The 17,564-nt window shown below is 39.3% G+C and overlaps 1 protein-coding gene across 1 annotated transcript in view; it reads right to left on the reverse strand.

The window, feature by feature from the left end:
• The window catches only part of GRM1 (glutamate metabotropic receptor 1), a 147,041-nt gene that overhangs the window by 97,275 nt on the left and 32,202 nt on the right, over window positions 1–17,564 (reverse strand). Inside the window, exon 2 of the mRNA XM_015822363.2 lies at window positions 260–509. Within this exon, the coding sequence (XP_015677849.2) occupies window positions 260–509 (250 nt within the window). The remainder of the gene's footprint in view (window positions 1–259; window positions 510–17,564) is intronic.

The following is a 17,564-nucleotide window of genomic DNA, read 5'->3' on the forward strand; positions in this document are numbered from 1 at the left end:
ACCTGTCCAGAGAACGTTGGTTGGTTTTAAAATTTGCTCTGCTATTTTAAGGGCAAAGTGAAATGGAAATTATCTTCAAAAAATAACGTGAGGTGTTGGTGATACAAGAAATGGAAAATAAGCCTAAACTGTGGTCTTGGTGTTCCAGAAGAGTTCTTACTTCTAAACTCTAGATTTATAGCAGTAACAAGCTCAGTGGTTTTACCTTTCTTCCTCCTCTTCATCCCGATATGACAGCAAGCAAAGGAACATGACTTACCTCCCAATCAGTAGAAGCTCTCTAAGAACTCCCAAGCGTCTCATAGCCATGAGGATTCCCCTGACAGTCATTCCTTCGCAGAAACAAACCACAACTCTGGCCTTTGGCAACCTGTCCCGGAGCTTCTGTAACAGCTTCTCAAAGCTTTTTTCTCCTGCATTGCTGTAGATCTTATCTGAATGAGCAATACAAAGGCCTTCCTGCGCAGCCAGTTCCTTGAAAGCTTCCATGCCACTCTCTCCATAGTTTCCTAAACAAAAGGGAAAAAATAAATGAGAATATTTGTAGCTCAGGTTTGACCTGGGGGTCCTTGGTGCTCTCTGAGCTTGCTTGTTTTCTTGCAGACGTTTCATTACCCAAACTAGGTAACACCATCAGTGCTGGTATGGAATACTATTTGCTGACAGTTTATCTTCTAGTGCAGTGGTTCTCAACTTGTGGGTCGGGACCCCATTTGGGGTCGATCAACCATTTCACGGGGGTCGCCAAGCAAGGCTGTCCGCCATTTTTTTTGTCCGCCATTTTTTTTGTCTGCCATTTTTTTCCCCCTTTTCCAGCGGGTGCCTTACCTCCCTTGGGCTGGGCCAGCTGGTGGTCGGCCTGCTCCGTCTCGGCCGGCGCAGGGGGCGGAACCACGCATGTGCGGCACTCCCGGGCAGGGAAAGTCCTCAACTTATGACCGGTTGGGTAGTCCTTGACTTACGACCGGTTTAGTCCTCGACTTACGACTGGTTTAGTCCTCAACTTACGACTGGTTTAGTCCTCGACTTACGACCGGTTTAGTCCTCGACTTACGACTGGTTGGGGTCGCAGCATTAATAAGGTTGAGAACCACTGTTCTAGTGGCTTGCCTGTCAGTGTTGGTCAGGGTGGTCTTGGAGATTCTTTGGTTGGGTTGTTTGCTGTTGGCTTCTTTGGCAGTTTCTTGATTGGGGCATTGGTTACTTGATTGTTAGTCTGATGTTAACCTTGGAGGTAATCTATGCTGATTGCTGGTGGAGAAGTGCTTGGGTCTTTTTGTTCCTTTTTGGGCTGGCTGATAGTCTCTTTTACATGGTCTATAGATGTTGTTAATGTCTATGTTTCTACTGATGGCTGATTTGTCAGTGTGCCAGACTTCAAGACATTCCCTGGCGTTTTTGGACTTGGTTTGGTCTAGGATGGTCACATTTTCCCAATTGAAACTATGGTTAAATCTGTCTATAAGTTGTGAAATTAAAGAATTTTCATCATGTCTTCTGACTGCTAGTTGATGTTGGTGGATGCGTTTTGCCAGTCTTCTGCCTGTTTGTCCTACATAGTGGTTGTTTCTAGAAGCCTGGCATTTTTCTAGAAGTCTGGCACTCTGACAAATCAGCCATCCACAGACACATAGACATTAACAACATCTATAGACTATGCAAAAGAGACTATCACCCAGCCCCAAAACGAACAAAAGGACCCAAGCACCTCTCCACCAGTATCAGCATGGATTAACTCCAGAACAAAAATCAAGTAAGCAATACCCCAATCAGAAACTGCCAAAGAAGCCAACATCTAACAGCCCAACCAAAGTATCTCTAAGACCACCCCCCACCAATACTGACAGGCAAGCCACTAGATACAGGGGTAGTCAACCTTGGCTCTTTTATGACTCGTGGACTTCAACTCCCAGAATTCCTGAGCCAGCTAAGCTGGCTCAGGAATTCTGGGAGTTGAAGTCCACGAGTCATAAAAGAGCCAAGGTTGACTACCCCTGCACTAGAAGATAAAATGACAGAAAACTGCACTCCTTACTAGCACTGATAATGTTAGCTACTGTAGTTTGTGTAACGAAATGTCTGTAAGAAAACAAGCAAGCTCAGAGAGCACCGAGGACCCCTCAAAAGGAAAAAAGGTTGTCATTATTATTTCCAATGACCAAGGTTGTCTCTGCACCATGCACCGCATAAATCATAGCTGATTAAAACAATTAAATCAACCAAATAATTCCCTCCTCTATAGTTTATTTGAGACCTAGGGGAGCAGCACTTTCTAATCCAGGGGTGTCAAACTGCTGGTCCATCATGTGGAGGCCGTGCCCACCCCAGCTCCGGCAATGTGAAAAAAAGTCACAATACATCACAACATGTCACATGACGCGGCAAGTTTGACACCCTTGTTCTAATCTAAATCTTCTTGGCCAGACAGCATCGGTTTCCAATCTTCCATCTCAGCAGGATCACAGAGACTGTATTGCTCAAATTATTTCACTACCATCATAAGAGCAATGACTGGAAAGCAAAGGAGGCAAACAGGAGGAAAAGGGATTTTTTCCCCCCCAGTTAGCATTACTTTATTTTTACTTAGTCTGAGACTCTGGCACTTCTGATATACTTGAAAGGAGAAGTTAGCATTCCATTGTTAGCAGACCCCGAAAGCAAGAATTTGGGGAAAAGGACATGAAGGTTAACCAAAAGCAAAATTTTCACTTATGCTCAGGTCTTGTTAATTCTGTGGAGACAGAAATCAATGGGGCTGCCAGCTATTAGGGCACTAGGCGTGCACAGTGAAATGTGACCAAAGACTGCCAATATTCCAAGAGGCCCCATTCATCTCTTTCTTTGTAACTGCTGTTGCAACAGAGCATTTTTCAAGGTATTGTTTCACCTGGCTTAAAACTTGCAAGTTTGCTCAGCTGTGCTTTTTAGCTTTGTTTGGCAATCCTTCAGGCACCTTCAGAAGTCTTTGTTTTGGGAAATTGCCTCTCCCTGGTTTCTTTTGGTGTGAAATTAATAAGAGCAAAAGCAATTTTTATGCTTTCTGTGGGGCTTTATAGAATGAGTGGTGTGGCTTTGAGTCATACTGTTGCTTTTGCATTTTATTTATAAGTGATTTTCTTCCCCTTATGCTCCCAAGACTTGCTGTATACTTGTAGGTAACTTAAGAACACACAAGAGAAGAAAGTGATACCACATGGAAAGTATTCTCCCCTGAAAGACACAGAAGCTTTGAAATTTATCAGAAGAATTTTTGCACTCCTAGTAGTAATGTTCCTCATGTTTCTGTACATGCTCACACATTAGGGAAAATATCTGTTTCCCTCCTCCCCAATACTTACCTATCCACGTTCATTCAAGCATTGTGCTTGCAGCTAATAGATAGACTGAGGCAAAGCAACTAGCCCCAATTTTCACCTTGCAAAATTCATAACTGAAGATCTGAACCAGGACACCAAAATGTAGCTTTTCCTGGAGCTCAGGCTGCCCAACCCATGTCCTCTGTGAGATATAGCAATAGCAATAGCACTATATACTGTCCCACAGTGCTTTGCAGCACTCTCTGGGAGGTTTAAAATGTCAGCATATTGCCCCCACAATCTCATTTTACTGACCTTAGAGTGATGGAAGGCTGAGTCAACCTTGAGCTCCATCAGGATCAAACACCAGGCTGTGGGCAGAGTTTGCCTGCAATACTCCATTCTAACCACTGGGCCACTAGGGCTCCTACATCCTGAATTTCATTTCTAAGGCCCTATTTCTAGAAATCATTCCCCTGAATTCTAGGAACAACTCAGGAAGAAAATGATTTGATTTCCAAATGATTTCTGAATAATCAGAATAATACAGAACAGTTCATCACCCTTATCACACCTTAATAGCAAGATCTTTTTAAAAGCCTTCAACTCTCCACATATGTATCTTATAATCTGAGCCCTAATCTCTTACACACTGCCAGAGAGAGGTATACTCCAGTTTCCTTCTTTTAAATCTTGTCATTTTGTGGGACCTAAGAAGTGTACCTTTGCTGTAGTTGCCCCATTCTTTGGAATAATTTCCTCTCCACCCAATGTATGACAGAATCCCCACCTCTTCTCTCCTTCAGAAAGCTGTTAAGACCTGACTTTCCCCATAGGTTAAGGGCCATTTGAGTAATAGTCCTCTTATGATTGTCTTGCTATCTGCTTGGCCGTCATTTTATATTTTGTATTTATATGTTGTGCTTGTCTATTGTTACATGATTTTTTTACAGTGTCATTCAGTCATGTGATTGTGATTTGCAGTCTTCCCAGGTGCCTTGTGACAAGCAAAGTTAATCGGAGAAGTGAGATTCACTTTATGCCTATGTGATTCACTTAATGACTTTCTGATTCCCTTAACAACCATGGTGATTCACTTAATGATTGCCATAAAAAGGTTATAAAATTGGACCTAGCCACATCATGACTTGTTTAATAACTGCATTGCTTAGCAACCAAAATTCTGGTCCCTGTTATGGTTGAAGATTGCCTGTAAACACCATGCAACGATGCTGTTGAACAAATGTAGATTTCCAGTGCTAACATATCTTTAGTGATTTGCTAGGAAAAAGGCATTATCTTATTTTTGCCCAGCAACTAAGGCAGAGACTGGGTTGGTTTGCACATTAGTTTTGTCAGTATGAATGTTATTCATATAAATCCATATGAGCACCATCTAGTGGGCAAAATATAACCATTAGGTCGAGTTTATTAATACTGTATTACTAGAGAAATATTTACAAGGTGAAACATTTATATGACCTGAAGAGAAATCAGAGTATAATTTTATTATTATTGTTTCTTGTACAGTCAGCCAAATATTTAGAATAAATTTGGCATTTTTATCCACCTACTAAGTTCTTACTCAAGAACCTGGGATAGGCAGATGTGAATGTTCGATGGTGTTAAAGATATTGTCTCAGGATAGAATCTGTTCCAAGTAAAGCTGCTTTTTGCAGTTGACTGATGGTGATTTTGTCAATGCCAATGGTGTTCAAGTGGTGTTCCAGATATTTTGGGATTGCACTCAAGGTACTACCTTTGCTTTCTTTTGCCACAGTCATTCTGCTTCTATTTGCAGGTCCAGTATGGTTAAACCTCTGGCATAGCTCCCGTTCTTCTCAAACAAGCCCCACAACCACATCCAAGTAGTGCTCACTGGGAGATTAATATAATTGTGGTTCATTGCACAGTCAACCAGATGTTTAGATTGGATTTGGCATTTTTATCCACCTATCATTATTATTATATTATCCCACCTTTTTATTTACTGGTACATTTGTTGAACTCAAGGTGGCGAACATACTTACTATTCTTGCCTCCTATTTTCCCCAACACAACAGAGGTGGGGAGTGGGTTGAGAGGTGGATTGGGCTGAGAGAGAGTGACTTGCCCCTATTCAACCAGTTGACTTTCGTGCCTAAGGGAAGTCTTTTCTGCCTCTCTTAGATGTGAGAGGAAGAGAGAACCTTTGGGATCTTGGCTTTAATTATTCCTGTCTTTTAGGATTTCCAAGTGGCCTCAATGGCTCTCAGAGTGCTAATGACCAGATGACTGCAAAGAAATAGAATCCTTCCATTTCTCCTCCTCCCCCCCCCCCAGTGGTAGGATTCAAATATGTGAACAACCAGTTCTCTGTATGGGTGTCACTTCCGGAAGTCCATTTTGGGCCTGGGCAACAAAACATTAGCTACCGGTTCTGCTGAACTGGTGCAAACCGGCTGAATCCCACCACTGCCCCCCATCCTGTTAGAACCTATCCTTCCATTCCCTCACCATCCAGTCACAACTGATGAAGCTTTTTGGATGAGACAAGAAATGTTGTCTTCTTCCACAAGGAAAAAACAGTCCAGTTGCCTTTTAAAAAAGCACCATTGAGTCCCAGTCTCCTGATTTCTAGGTCAGCACTTTAATATTCCATCAAACCTAGTTGCTGGTGGCATTAATATTTTCAGCTTGTCTATTGCACAAGGGATTGTATAGATTTGGGCCATCAGGATTGTGTTAAATGTTAATTTCACCACATCCTGATCTGTAACATGGGGCACTTTCCTTTTCTGGATGATTGTTCTGAGGTAGGTTATTTGGGATCTTGGCTTTAATTATTCTTGTCTTTAGGATTTCAAGCTCCTTTAATCAGTGTTGTTTTGTGCCATTTTCTTTAATTCCTTAGCTACAAACTTAAAGCTTTTTTTCTACCTCTTTTTGGTATACATTTAAGATTTATATGGCAATTATAAACATATATTCATGAATGTATCTGGTAAAGTAAGATGATCCAATATTATGGTATGAGAGTGCATTCTAGAGGACCATACTGAACATCATATTAAGACAGCAGCTCATAAATAATATTTGAACATATTCAGCGCTTAATATTTGGCAGTCAGGATTTCCCTTTTATGTTTTGGTAATAGAAATTCCTGCTGAAAACTTTTGGGAGTATAGTTAGGGAGTGAAACTACACATCCAGCAAAGTTGCTCATGTAACATGCAAAAAATAAAGGAACTTCTGGATAGTTCACTAATTTTGGCTCTGAAAAATTATTTGGCATGGTTATTGTCCTTTAATAGTAACACATTGGTGTTTATTGGCAGTGCAATATGCCAAAGTCCTGCATGAATTAGTGTTAAATGGGTCCTGCTCTTACAAAATGTTTAACTGAGTCAATGAAGTGTTAGGGTGTTATAGAAATATCAAAAGAGGATCAATTGACCCAGTCCATTGACTTGAGCTGCAACTCTCCAGGCATCCTTTAGGTACTAGCAAGACAAGGATTTTGCATTCATTTGGATTTTTGAAACCCAGATCTGCTAGTTGTACTTCAAGGGATTAGCTATAACTCTAAACCTATCCAGTCTTGAAAGGCTAAACTAATTTGTCAATTGGACATATCCTGAGAACTGCTGACCTTGAAGTTAATTTATCATGAAATTAAAATCTCCACTATTGTTCAATATCTACTCTGAGTCAATCTTCAAGGAGGCACTGGAGAACATCGATGCTGGCATCAAAGTAAACGGTGTTTGGATCAACAATTTAAGATATGCTGATGATACAGTTCTGCTTGCCAGTAAGCATGAAGACCTTCAGCTCCTCATCAACAGAGTCACAGAGATAGCTGAAAAATATGGCTTGAAGGTTAACACCTCAAAAACCAAGATCATGGTCATCAGCAAACAACCCGTTAATTTACCACCAATAAATTTGGAAGGAATACCATTAGAAAAAGTTGAAAGGATCACGCACCTCGGTTCTAAATTACATGAAAGCTGGGGCATGACCACTGAAGTAAAGACAAGGATAGAGAAAGCTCAAACAGCATTCTTCAAAATGAAAAAGGTCTTCTGCAGTCATGACATAAGCCTAAGATTGAAAATCAGGCTTGTCAGATGTTATATTTTTTCTATCCTGCTCTATGGAGTAGAGAGTTGGTCTCTGACAGAAGGCCACCTGAAGAGACTAGAAGCATTTGAAATGTGGATTTACAGGCGACTTATGTATAAGCTGGGTTGACAAGGTCAGAAATGAGGAGGTGATAAGCCGCCTGAGAAAGCCAAGGAAAATCATCAAAACAATTAAAAAGTTAGAATATTTCGGACATGTGATGCGACACCCAGAAAAATACGGCATACTCCATTTAATCCTCCAGGGAAAGACTGAAGGCAAATGAGGTCCAGGCAGAAGAAGAACATCATGGCTTCAAAATCTAAGGGACTGGTTTGAACAAAACTCAGCAGCACTTTTTCATAATTTAATTGTATATGTATTAATAGTAACAAGAATTGTATTTGCCCAGTGTGGAAAAATATATACCACTGGAAGAAGAGAGGATCAAGGAAGCATTGGATGGTGTAGTATTGGAACTAGACTGAGAAAGTTAATATGTACCACTGAATTACCAATGGACCAAGACAACATATTGTTTATTAAGTATTTATGATTGCAAAATTAGAAAATTAATAAAATGTTTACAAACAAAAGAAGCAGAAATGGGTGGCAGATAAGCAATATTCTTTTTCTTCCCAATCTGGGAGGAAAAAAAGAAAAACAAAAATATGGTAGGAAATGACAACTTCCAGCCTTCTCAAAGGAGACTAAGAGCATTATGAAAAAAATAATAAAATTGTGGCAATGGAGGGACAATCATCTCCAATTAGAGGCAAGTGATATCACCTGCTATTATTTCTGGACAGATGTCACGGATGTTGTAATTTGCATTAGTCACATAATGACATGAAGCAAATGACATAAAGAAGAGGGAGTCAAGCTATTCTCCAAAGCACCTGAAGGCAAGACAAAAGCATTGGATGAAAACTGACCAAAGAGAGAAGCAACCTAGAACTAAGGAGAAACTTCCTGACAGTTAGAACAATTAATCAGTGGAACAACCTGCCTCCAGAAGGGGTGAATGCTACAATACTGGAAGTTTTTAAGAAGAGACTGGACAGTCATTTGTCTGAAATGGTATAGGGCAGTGGTGGCAAACCTATGGCACATGTGCCAGAGGCGGCACTCAGAACCCTCTCTGTTGGCATGTGTGCCACCGCTGCCAGCAGCAGGTCCATCAGGCCACCACTGCCACCTGGAGCAGGAGCCCCGCCCAGCACAAAGGAGGTGAAGTGGCTGACCAGCAAGCTTGAGTAGAGGTGGTAGAGCAGGGTCACCAACCATTGTCGATTGGTAGACTGGAAGAAAAGGGAGGGGGAAGCATTTTACATGCGTGCATGTGCACACGGGGCCGCAAGCATTGACACACTGCAAATGGGGCGGGGCTAGTGCCTGCATGATACTAGCCCTGCCCCGTTCTATGTGGTGCAGCACCTTGTATCTGCACCCTGCGGTGTGGCGGTGGCCATTTTTGCGCCTTGCAGCATGGTGGCCCATTTTTGTGCCCCTGGTTTTTGCGTGCCAGAGGCAGCACTCAGAGGAGCGTCCCTGCCCTCCCCCCGAGGGCACCACAATGCTGATGCGGCCCTGGCACTTTGCAATAAATAAGTGGGTTTTGTGTTGCGGTTTGGGCACTCGATCTCTAAAAGGTTCGCCATCACTGGTATAGGGTTTCCTGCCTGAGCAGGGGGTTGGACTAGATGACCTCCAAGGTACCTTCCAACATTATTATTATTATTGTTGTTGTTGTTGTTATATTTTATATCATTTGCACAGTAAGCTCATGACATATATTACTTGTCCCTTTTTATTCTCCCCCTCCTGAGATTCACATGTGCAGGTAGCACAGAATGAGCTTATGGATTGAAATAAAAGATGACTGGTAGGGAGTGCTATAAGAGGACTTGGACTTCTTTTCTATGAAGAAAGGAGCATAGCACTGCAGCCTCTCTTCACCACTATAAAAAGATACAACTGTATTAAGGAATCAATCATTAAAGTCAATCTGAATCTTAAAACAGCTATACTTTTTTTTTTTAGGTTGCACAAAAACCTGAAAAGAGGGGCTGCTTCAATACAAAAAAATAGATAGGTGCTTGCCCAAAGTAAAAATGACTTGTTCCAAATAATATGCAAGGTGTCCACAGCCTTCAGCAACCACTTCTGGGTTGCAAACATCCAGATGACTGATAAATCCCCTACCTCTTGCTGGAGTTTTACTGACCAGCTCTGGTAGCCCTATCTATTACTCCCTTTACAAAATCAGGTGGAGTTATAATCCCAAAACATCTGATCCATCAAATAGATTGTGCTACTTCAACATGCCGGAAAGTGAAACTATAGCAAGCACACCAGATCAAAACCTACCACGTTTGGGATGAGTAGCAGTGAATGAGATTTGGAATCTCTGCCTGATGTTCCACCAAAATTCAGACAGACAGAGAGACAGAGACCCTTCACACTTCAACTTTTTGAGCTAAGAAACGTACTACTCCAATCAGAAGTGGCTTACATAACCCCTCCATTCTAACAAAGTTTAAAACAGTAATTCATAGGAACCCAAATTACAAAACAGAAAAATATAACAAACAATTATAATAAGCCTTTATTCCAGACAACTTGATCAAATTCAAAACATAGACCAAGGAGGATATTCACCCAGAATAAAGGACCTCCCAAATCCTCTAGAACAGGGGTAGTCAACCTTGGCTCTTTTATGACTCGTGGACTTCAATTCCCAGAATTCCTGAGCCAGCTTAGCTGGCTCAGGAATTTCTGGGAGTTGAAGTCCACGAGTCATAAAAGAGCCAAGGTTGACTACCCCTGCTCTAGAATAACCAATTTTTAAAAGGCTTTCTGAGACAACATTGTGAGATCCAGTCTAATCTTGGATGATGGTGATGAGGAAATGTTGGTCCCATGTAGGTCACCACAACTGGTCATCTGCAATGCCTGAAGATGACATTCTCTAAGAAGAGGGTCCCAGAGAATATTTACTGTCCCAGATCTAAGTGGATCGGCAATGGGCAAAGGCAATCCCAAGGATATTCAAATTCTTAGGCCATGTAGGTTATGAACTAAGAGAACATTAAGGAAAAGCTATATTGATACTACTCAGTAATTATTATTCTCATTCATTCTTGGGTGTGTGTATGGCCCAATTTATGTAGTCTGTCATCCTATTCATAGCCAATTATAGGTAGTCCTTGACATATGACCACAATTGAGCCCAAAATTTCTGGTGCTAAATGACAATTGTTAAGTGAGTTTTACCTCATTCTATGATCTTTCTTGTCACAGTTATTAAATGAATCAGTTGTTAAATTAGTGCCATGGTTGTAAAGTGAATCTGAATTCCCCATTGACTTTTCTTGTCAGAAGGTCACAAAAGATGATCATATGCTCCCAGGACACTGCAAATGTCATAAATATGAGCCAGTTGCCAAGCATCCAAATTTGTGACATGGAGATGCTGCAACAGTCATGAGTGTGAAAACAGTTATAAGTCATTTTTTTCTGTGCCGTTGTAACTTCAAATGGTCACCGAAAGAATTGTTGTAAATCAAGGACTACCATATTCATATGGTCTCTAATAGAATAGGTCCCACTCCTTTCTGAACTGCATTTATTTAGAATATTACACAATATTCCTCGAGGCACAATCATAAGTGTCCCATTATCAACATTTACGAGAGTGTATCATGCAACTATCACTGGATGACAAATTCAGATCAAACATTCTGACATACATTTTAGTCTTTTCATTAAAAATGAAACATACACCTACCCACTTCCCCATGGATTCCAGTGCAAAAGATTAGTTCACCTTCATTCAGATGTACTGTCCTTCTCTTCTTTCTCTTAATTTCACAGACACCCAATATTTCATTCATTTCATCCCATTCCATTTCATTTCATTCCCTTTTACCCCTTTTACATTCCAGGTCACCTTATTCATATGAAATGGTCATCCTCCAAATAGGCCCATACTTATTAATATCTACCATCCATCACAGTGTTGATGTATTGAGGTTTTCACACAATGCTCTTTAATAATGTAGAGAAGGAGTGAACTAGCCATGTTTGTGCCACATGCAGCATCTCCTTCTTATTTTGTCCTATATTTGTTTCTGATCGACTTTAGAAAATATCACAGCTATTTCTGAAACTACATTTCATGTTTGCATTAATTGCATTAAGTATTTGTGGCAAAAGCTAACAGCATCTCTTAGCCATTTGGGAGAAATTAAAATGCTCATAGTAAAAAAACATAATAAATTATAATAAAATGTCTCAATCCATTCAAAATATGCACTTGTACACTCTTCAGAGTATATTTACATTTCTCCAGCACAGCAGAATTTAAACAACTCAGCAAAAACCCTCCTGTGGATAAAATTTCTCCAAAAAAATTCCAATCATTTACAGTAATTTGACCAAAGATCATGATAAGCATTGCTGCATTAGAAATTAAAGGAATTGACATTTCTGAGATCTAAGCACTTGCAAAATTTGTTCAGCACAGATACTCTTGCCACTGTGAATCATCAAAGTGGGTATATTATTTTTCTATTTTTCACAAAGAGATTTCAGTCAAGAAAATATGAACAGAAAGGACGTTGGTGCATGTGTTAAATAAAAACAGAGGCTGTTTTAATGAACTTTTACTTCAAACTTTTCATTTAATCTAAATTAAGTTAAACTTTAACTTTTGACCAATAAAATATTACATATTAAATAACTTTGATCAGAAATGGGGAAAACTATGATCTTCTATTTTATAATAGCAAAATCTCTATCTTATTAGACACAGAATATCTTGCCTCGTAAACAAACAAATAACTTCTTTGGGGGGATCTATCATTCCTTTTATCAGCCAATCAATTGTGGGATTAACAATTAAAAACTTACCCTGTCATTATTTATCCTTCAGCAAATTTGAAGATCTTGTTGTGTAAGATAAAGAAAAATTGGAACACAAAGAAGAGTTATTGAAAATGCTATTGCTGAACTAGTCTAGGACTCCTTTTGAAACCCAACTCCTTGAATTCTAAAATTGGACAACATCACTTGCTAAATATGTAGATTAATTGGGACATCATTGAAATGAGCATGTCAAGGGCAAACCTTAATTAATTTGGAAACCAGGCTGTTTTAACTAAAAAAAGTTACAGTATTGGCAGATGTCATGGGAAACTTGTATATTTTTGCCTGATTTTTGTCCAATTAATCCTCTGTCTTCTACTTTTTGAAAACTCAGAGAAGTTGTAGAAGTTGTAGAAGTGAAGAATAGTAGCTTTTTTGAAAACATATTCTGAAGTGTCCAAAATAGCAGTAATAAAACATCAACTAACTTCAATCTGCTTCATTAAATATCTTCCTCACTCACAATATTTTCTTCAGAGTATTAATCTGAGGACATGAATATTTCATGGCTATGGCCGTATAAATAGCTATATTTGGAATGGAATCTTCTATTGATAAAGTTTTTAAATGGGCTATCAAAGTAAATGTTAATAATTTTAATGTTGAAATGCCTTACAAATTAGTAATTTAAATATTTCTGAAATTATTTAATCAAGATTTGTTGACTGACAGTTGTTTCTATATATAGGGAAATGTTGATTTATGAGCAGCAAGCTTTGAAACTGGGAGCAAAAGTTTGCCTACTTTATCCATTTGGGCCTTTCCCAACTTGATGCCATACAGATGTGTTACTACTATTGTATTCCCACTATCCAGAGACTGGCAGGTACAAGAAACCAGGAGCCGGAATAGAGTTCAAAATTATTATGAATTTATTCCTTGCTACCTATACACAGGAATCTGATCTACTAATGGTCAAGACAAATTGGTGCTAGATAAGAGTCAGTGGAATTCACGAGGAGCTGGACTTAGGTCTCTTGTGGAAGTGTAGCAACTCCAAACTGCTGATGCATTTGGCCCCGCCCTCAGGCTCAGCCTGGTCATCTCCTAAATCGACATTGAATAAGCCAGCAGTGTGCAGCAGCAGCCAAAAAAGCTAATATAATCCTGGGTTGTATAAACAGAGGCATAGAATTGAGATCACGCAAAATATTACTACCGCTTTATAAAACCCTAGTAAAACCACACCTGGAATACTGCAACCTATTTTGGTCACCATACTACAAAAAAGACGTTGAGACCTTGGAAACAGCTCAGAGAAGAGCAACTAAAATGATCAAAGGCCTGGAGACTAAAACATATGAAGAACGGTTGCAGGACTTGAGTTTGGCTAGTCTAAAGAAAAGAAGACAGAGGGGTGACATGATAGCAGTATTCCAGTATTTGAGGGGCTGCCACAAAGAAGAGGGCATTAACTATTCTCCAAAGCACCAGAGGGCAAGTCAAAAAAACAATTGAAAACTGATCAAAGAAAGAAGCAACCTGGAATGAAGGAGAAACTTCCTAACAGTGAGGACAATTAATCAGTGGAACAGCTTGCCTTCAGAAATCATGGGCGCTCCATCACTGGAGGTTTTAAGAAGAGACTAGACAATCACTTGTCTGAAATCATATAGGTTCTCCTGCTTGAGCAGAGGGCTGGACTAGAAGACCTCCAAGGTCCCTTCCAGCTCTATTCTATTCTAAAACATTAGGGAAGATGAGAATATTAGCCCAATCATTGCTTTCATCCAGAAATCTAGATCACAAGACCTGCTGCGCAAACAGCCTAAATAAATGAATTAATTACGACTAATTTCAGTCTTTGTCAACAAAGCAAACTGGGCTGAGACTTTTACAGAGTTGACAAATACGCAGAATTGAGCAAGGCAATGAAGGAGCATTCCAAAATAATCCTTGAACAAATTTAAGTCTATGTGTGTTCAGGAGGGCTGTCTTCCAGATTGTTTATGATGTCATTGTCCAAATCTTATATTGTGTATCTATTGGTAACAAAAGTCAATGTTCACGTTCCAGTTTAACAAACAAAAAAACTGCAGATCTCCAATCCAATCTGCACTCTTACACTGTCATTCAAAAGCTAGTGGCAGGTTACCCAGGTGGAGCTAGTTACCTTCATAAAGTTTGCTCACCAAAGATCCAACAAATCAGATTCAAAACTCATAAACAGCTTGACCCAAATCATATTTCTAGCTCATCCCAGTCCTCAATAGAATAAGTTAAATTAACATTCGCTTGTGGGCCCATGAGAATATTTCCAATCCAGATCTAGGTCACAATGAGATTCTGGGGTGGGGCAGAGGGGAAAGTACAATACACCATGCAAATAGGATCAAGAAAGGTAATGCAATAAAGTCTTACATTTAGGCAGGCAAAACCAAGGGTACAAATACAGATTGGGCGAGACCTGGCTTAAAAACAGTAACTGTGAGAGGGACCTTGGAGTCCTAGTGGACGATCACTTGACTATGAGCCAGCAGTATGCAGCAGCAACCAAAAAAACTAATACAATCCTGGGTTATATAAACAGAGGCATAGAATCAAGATCACGCAAAGTATTAGTACCTTTTTATAAAACCCTAGTAAGACCACACCTGGAATACTGCAGCCAATTTTGGTCACCATATCACAAAAAAGATGTTGAGAGTTTGGAAAAAATTCAGAGAAGAGCAACTAAAATGATCAAAGGTCTGGAGACTAAAACCTACAAACAATGGCTGCAGGACTTGGGTTTGGCTAGTCTAAAGAAAAGAAGAAATAGGGGAGACATGATAGCAATGTTCCAGTATCTGAGGGGCTGCCACAAGGCAGAGGGGGCCAGGTTGTTCACCAAAGCATCAGAGGTCAGGACAAGAAACAATGGTTGGAAACTGATCAAAGAGAGAAGCAACCTGGAATTAAGGAGAAACTTCCTGACAGTGAGGACAATCAACCAGTGGACAGCTTGCCTCCAGAAATCGTGGGTGCTCTATCACTGGAGATTTTTAAGAGGAGACTAGACATTCACCTGTCTGAGACAGTATAGGTTCTCCTGCTTGAGCAGGGGGCTGGACTAGAAGACCTCCAAGGTCCCTTCCAGCTCTATTCTATTCATTTTCCTATTCATATATAGTGGGGAGGACATTTAGGCATAAGCTAAACAAGTTACACTTTAGGCCCTCACATTCCACAGAGCCTTACAAAATTTCAGAATATCACTTTTCTGATTTTGCAAATGTCCATTATTATTTTAAAAAAATGATTCTGATTATTTATTGTGTGTGTGTTTGTGTGTGTGTGTATAATTATCATGAAAATTATATTTCAGCATCGCTTCCAGAGTATATTGTATTATAATCTAGAACAGAGATCAGGCCAGTCAAATGACAAATCTCTTCATCAGTAAATGCATTTGTATGAAAATAATTTGCATTTTTCACTTTAAAAACTTTGCTTTTAAATAATTAAAAGGCATATACATGTTTTCTATTTTTGTGTGTGTGGTGATCCTTTGGTATGCACTTCTGGCATAACTCTCTAACAAGGCTTTAGGGACTCACCAGATCTAAATCCAGCACTGGAGAAAGGAGAAAAATCAAAAGAGAGGAAGAAATGCAGGATAATTTAGCTAGTTAGATAATCTTCATTATAGTCAATACTGGTATCTTTTTGTTAGCTGCTTTAATAAATAATTAAGGTATTTAATTGTTCTGAAACATAGCCCTTTCCAAAGCAAATACTGTATATCTATTTATAAATAAAAAAGAGTTCTTAAAAAATTGTAGACAAGTTAAACTGATTATTTTACCATAAAAATAGCGGAGCAAATAATAAAACAGTCACTGGCTAACTTGTAGACAAAAAGTGCTTGATTATTACCAATCAATATGGCTTTATTGAAGATAGGCTCTTTTCTTTTTCTTTTTTTTTTTGATATAGTGATTCTGTAAACAAAGGGAACATAATTTATGTCTCTCAATTTCTGAAGAACCTGTCACCAAAATCATATGACTTCTTCTCAGCCAGCCTCTTCCTCTCAATTAATCTGAGGTCAGAATCCTAAGAATTTTATATGAAGTTATACAAATGACTAAAAATGAAACATGCAAGTCTCTCTATACTCATATAATTAGGAAATAAAAAAGATCTAGCACTTGGCTGACTTTGAATGATCTCAAGAAACATCAAGGTTGGATTGGATAATACTTAGATGTAAGGGGGAAAAAACAGAACTAGAAGTTAGCATGGGAAGTTAAAAACACATCCTGGAAGAAGACAACCCACCTTATACTATTGCTAAGAAAATGGCATAAAAATGGACACAAAGTCACCAAGAGTCGAAGGACATTGACCTTTCTTCTATTAACTCTATTCCAAATAAATGCACTCATTATAGTACGTATCGTTTGGAAGGAGCCATCAAACAGTATTCTGTAGGAATGAGGATATGACTAAGTAATGATCTGAGAACTGGATGAAGTCAAAAGGCCATAGTCACCCATAGTGTATCTTTCTGCTTAATTAACTATTATTTCAATCAACTAATTTTCTGAACTACTGAACCTAATGGGTTGGGTTCACATACAACGCTAAACTAAAATATAGTTGGCTGGTTTGTGTTTCAGTTCTTACGCATTCATTGACCCAGAATATTGACATATAAGAAAGAAATAACTTCAAAGGCTGCTTTCAGAGTGTGCACCAGATTTGGTCCAAATCTTCTTCCCAAGAAGAAAGGAAAGTTAGACACTTCCTCACCCTGCCCACTGGAGTTATAAAGCTTGGCTATCGTAGGTGACACCCAGTTCCCAGCTCCAAGTCTTTGGACCCCTAATCTGTTATTCACAGGGGAAGGTAGCTTTATGGTTTTGCATCTCAACTAGTCAAATTGTTTTTTCATGTAAGCAGACAAAAGAACACAACAAAATGACACAAAAGGGTGTAAGGCAGGCTAATGCCAATTAGTTTTATTTCCCTCTTGAGTGAAGTAGGATCAGGTATTTCTTTTAAATGAAGCTGGGATTGCAGCTGTGAGTCCTTAGCATTCTTTGCTTTCCAGAGAGGCAGCAAGAAAGGTAAACACAGTTTGGCTTTGAACTATTTTTGAGAATTTGGAGAACAAAAAGAGTGAAGGTGTAGAAGGGATAATACTGAAGGAAGGTCCTTCAGTCTATAGCTAGTAGAATTGGTTCGGTGATTCATTTCAGCTCTAGTTAGGAAACTCTGAATAAACACACAATCATAAAATGGGA

The sequence above is a fragment of the Protobothrops mucrosquamatus genome, unplaced genomic scaffold (genome assembly GCF_001527695.2).
Source record: "Protobothrops mucrosquamatus isolate PMUCROS unplaced genomic scaffold, P.Mucros_1.0 scaffold1535, whole genome shotgun sequence".
Classification (NCBI taxonomy): Eukaryota; Metazoa; Chordata; class Lepidosauria; order Squamata; family Viperidae; genus Protobothrops; species Protobothrops mucrosquamatus.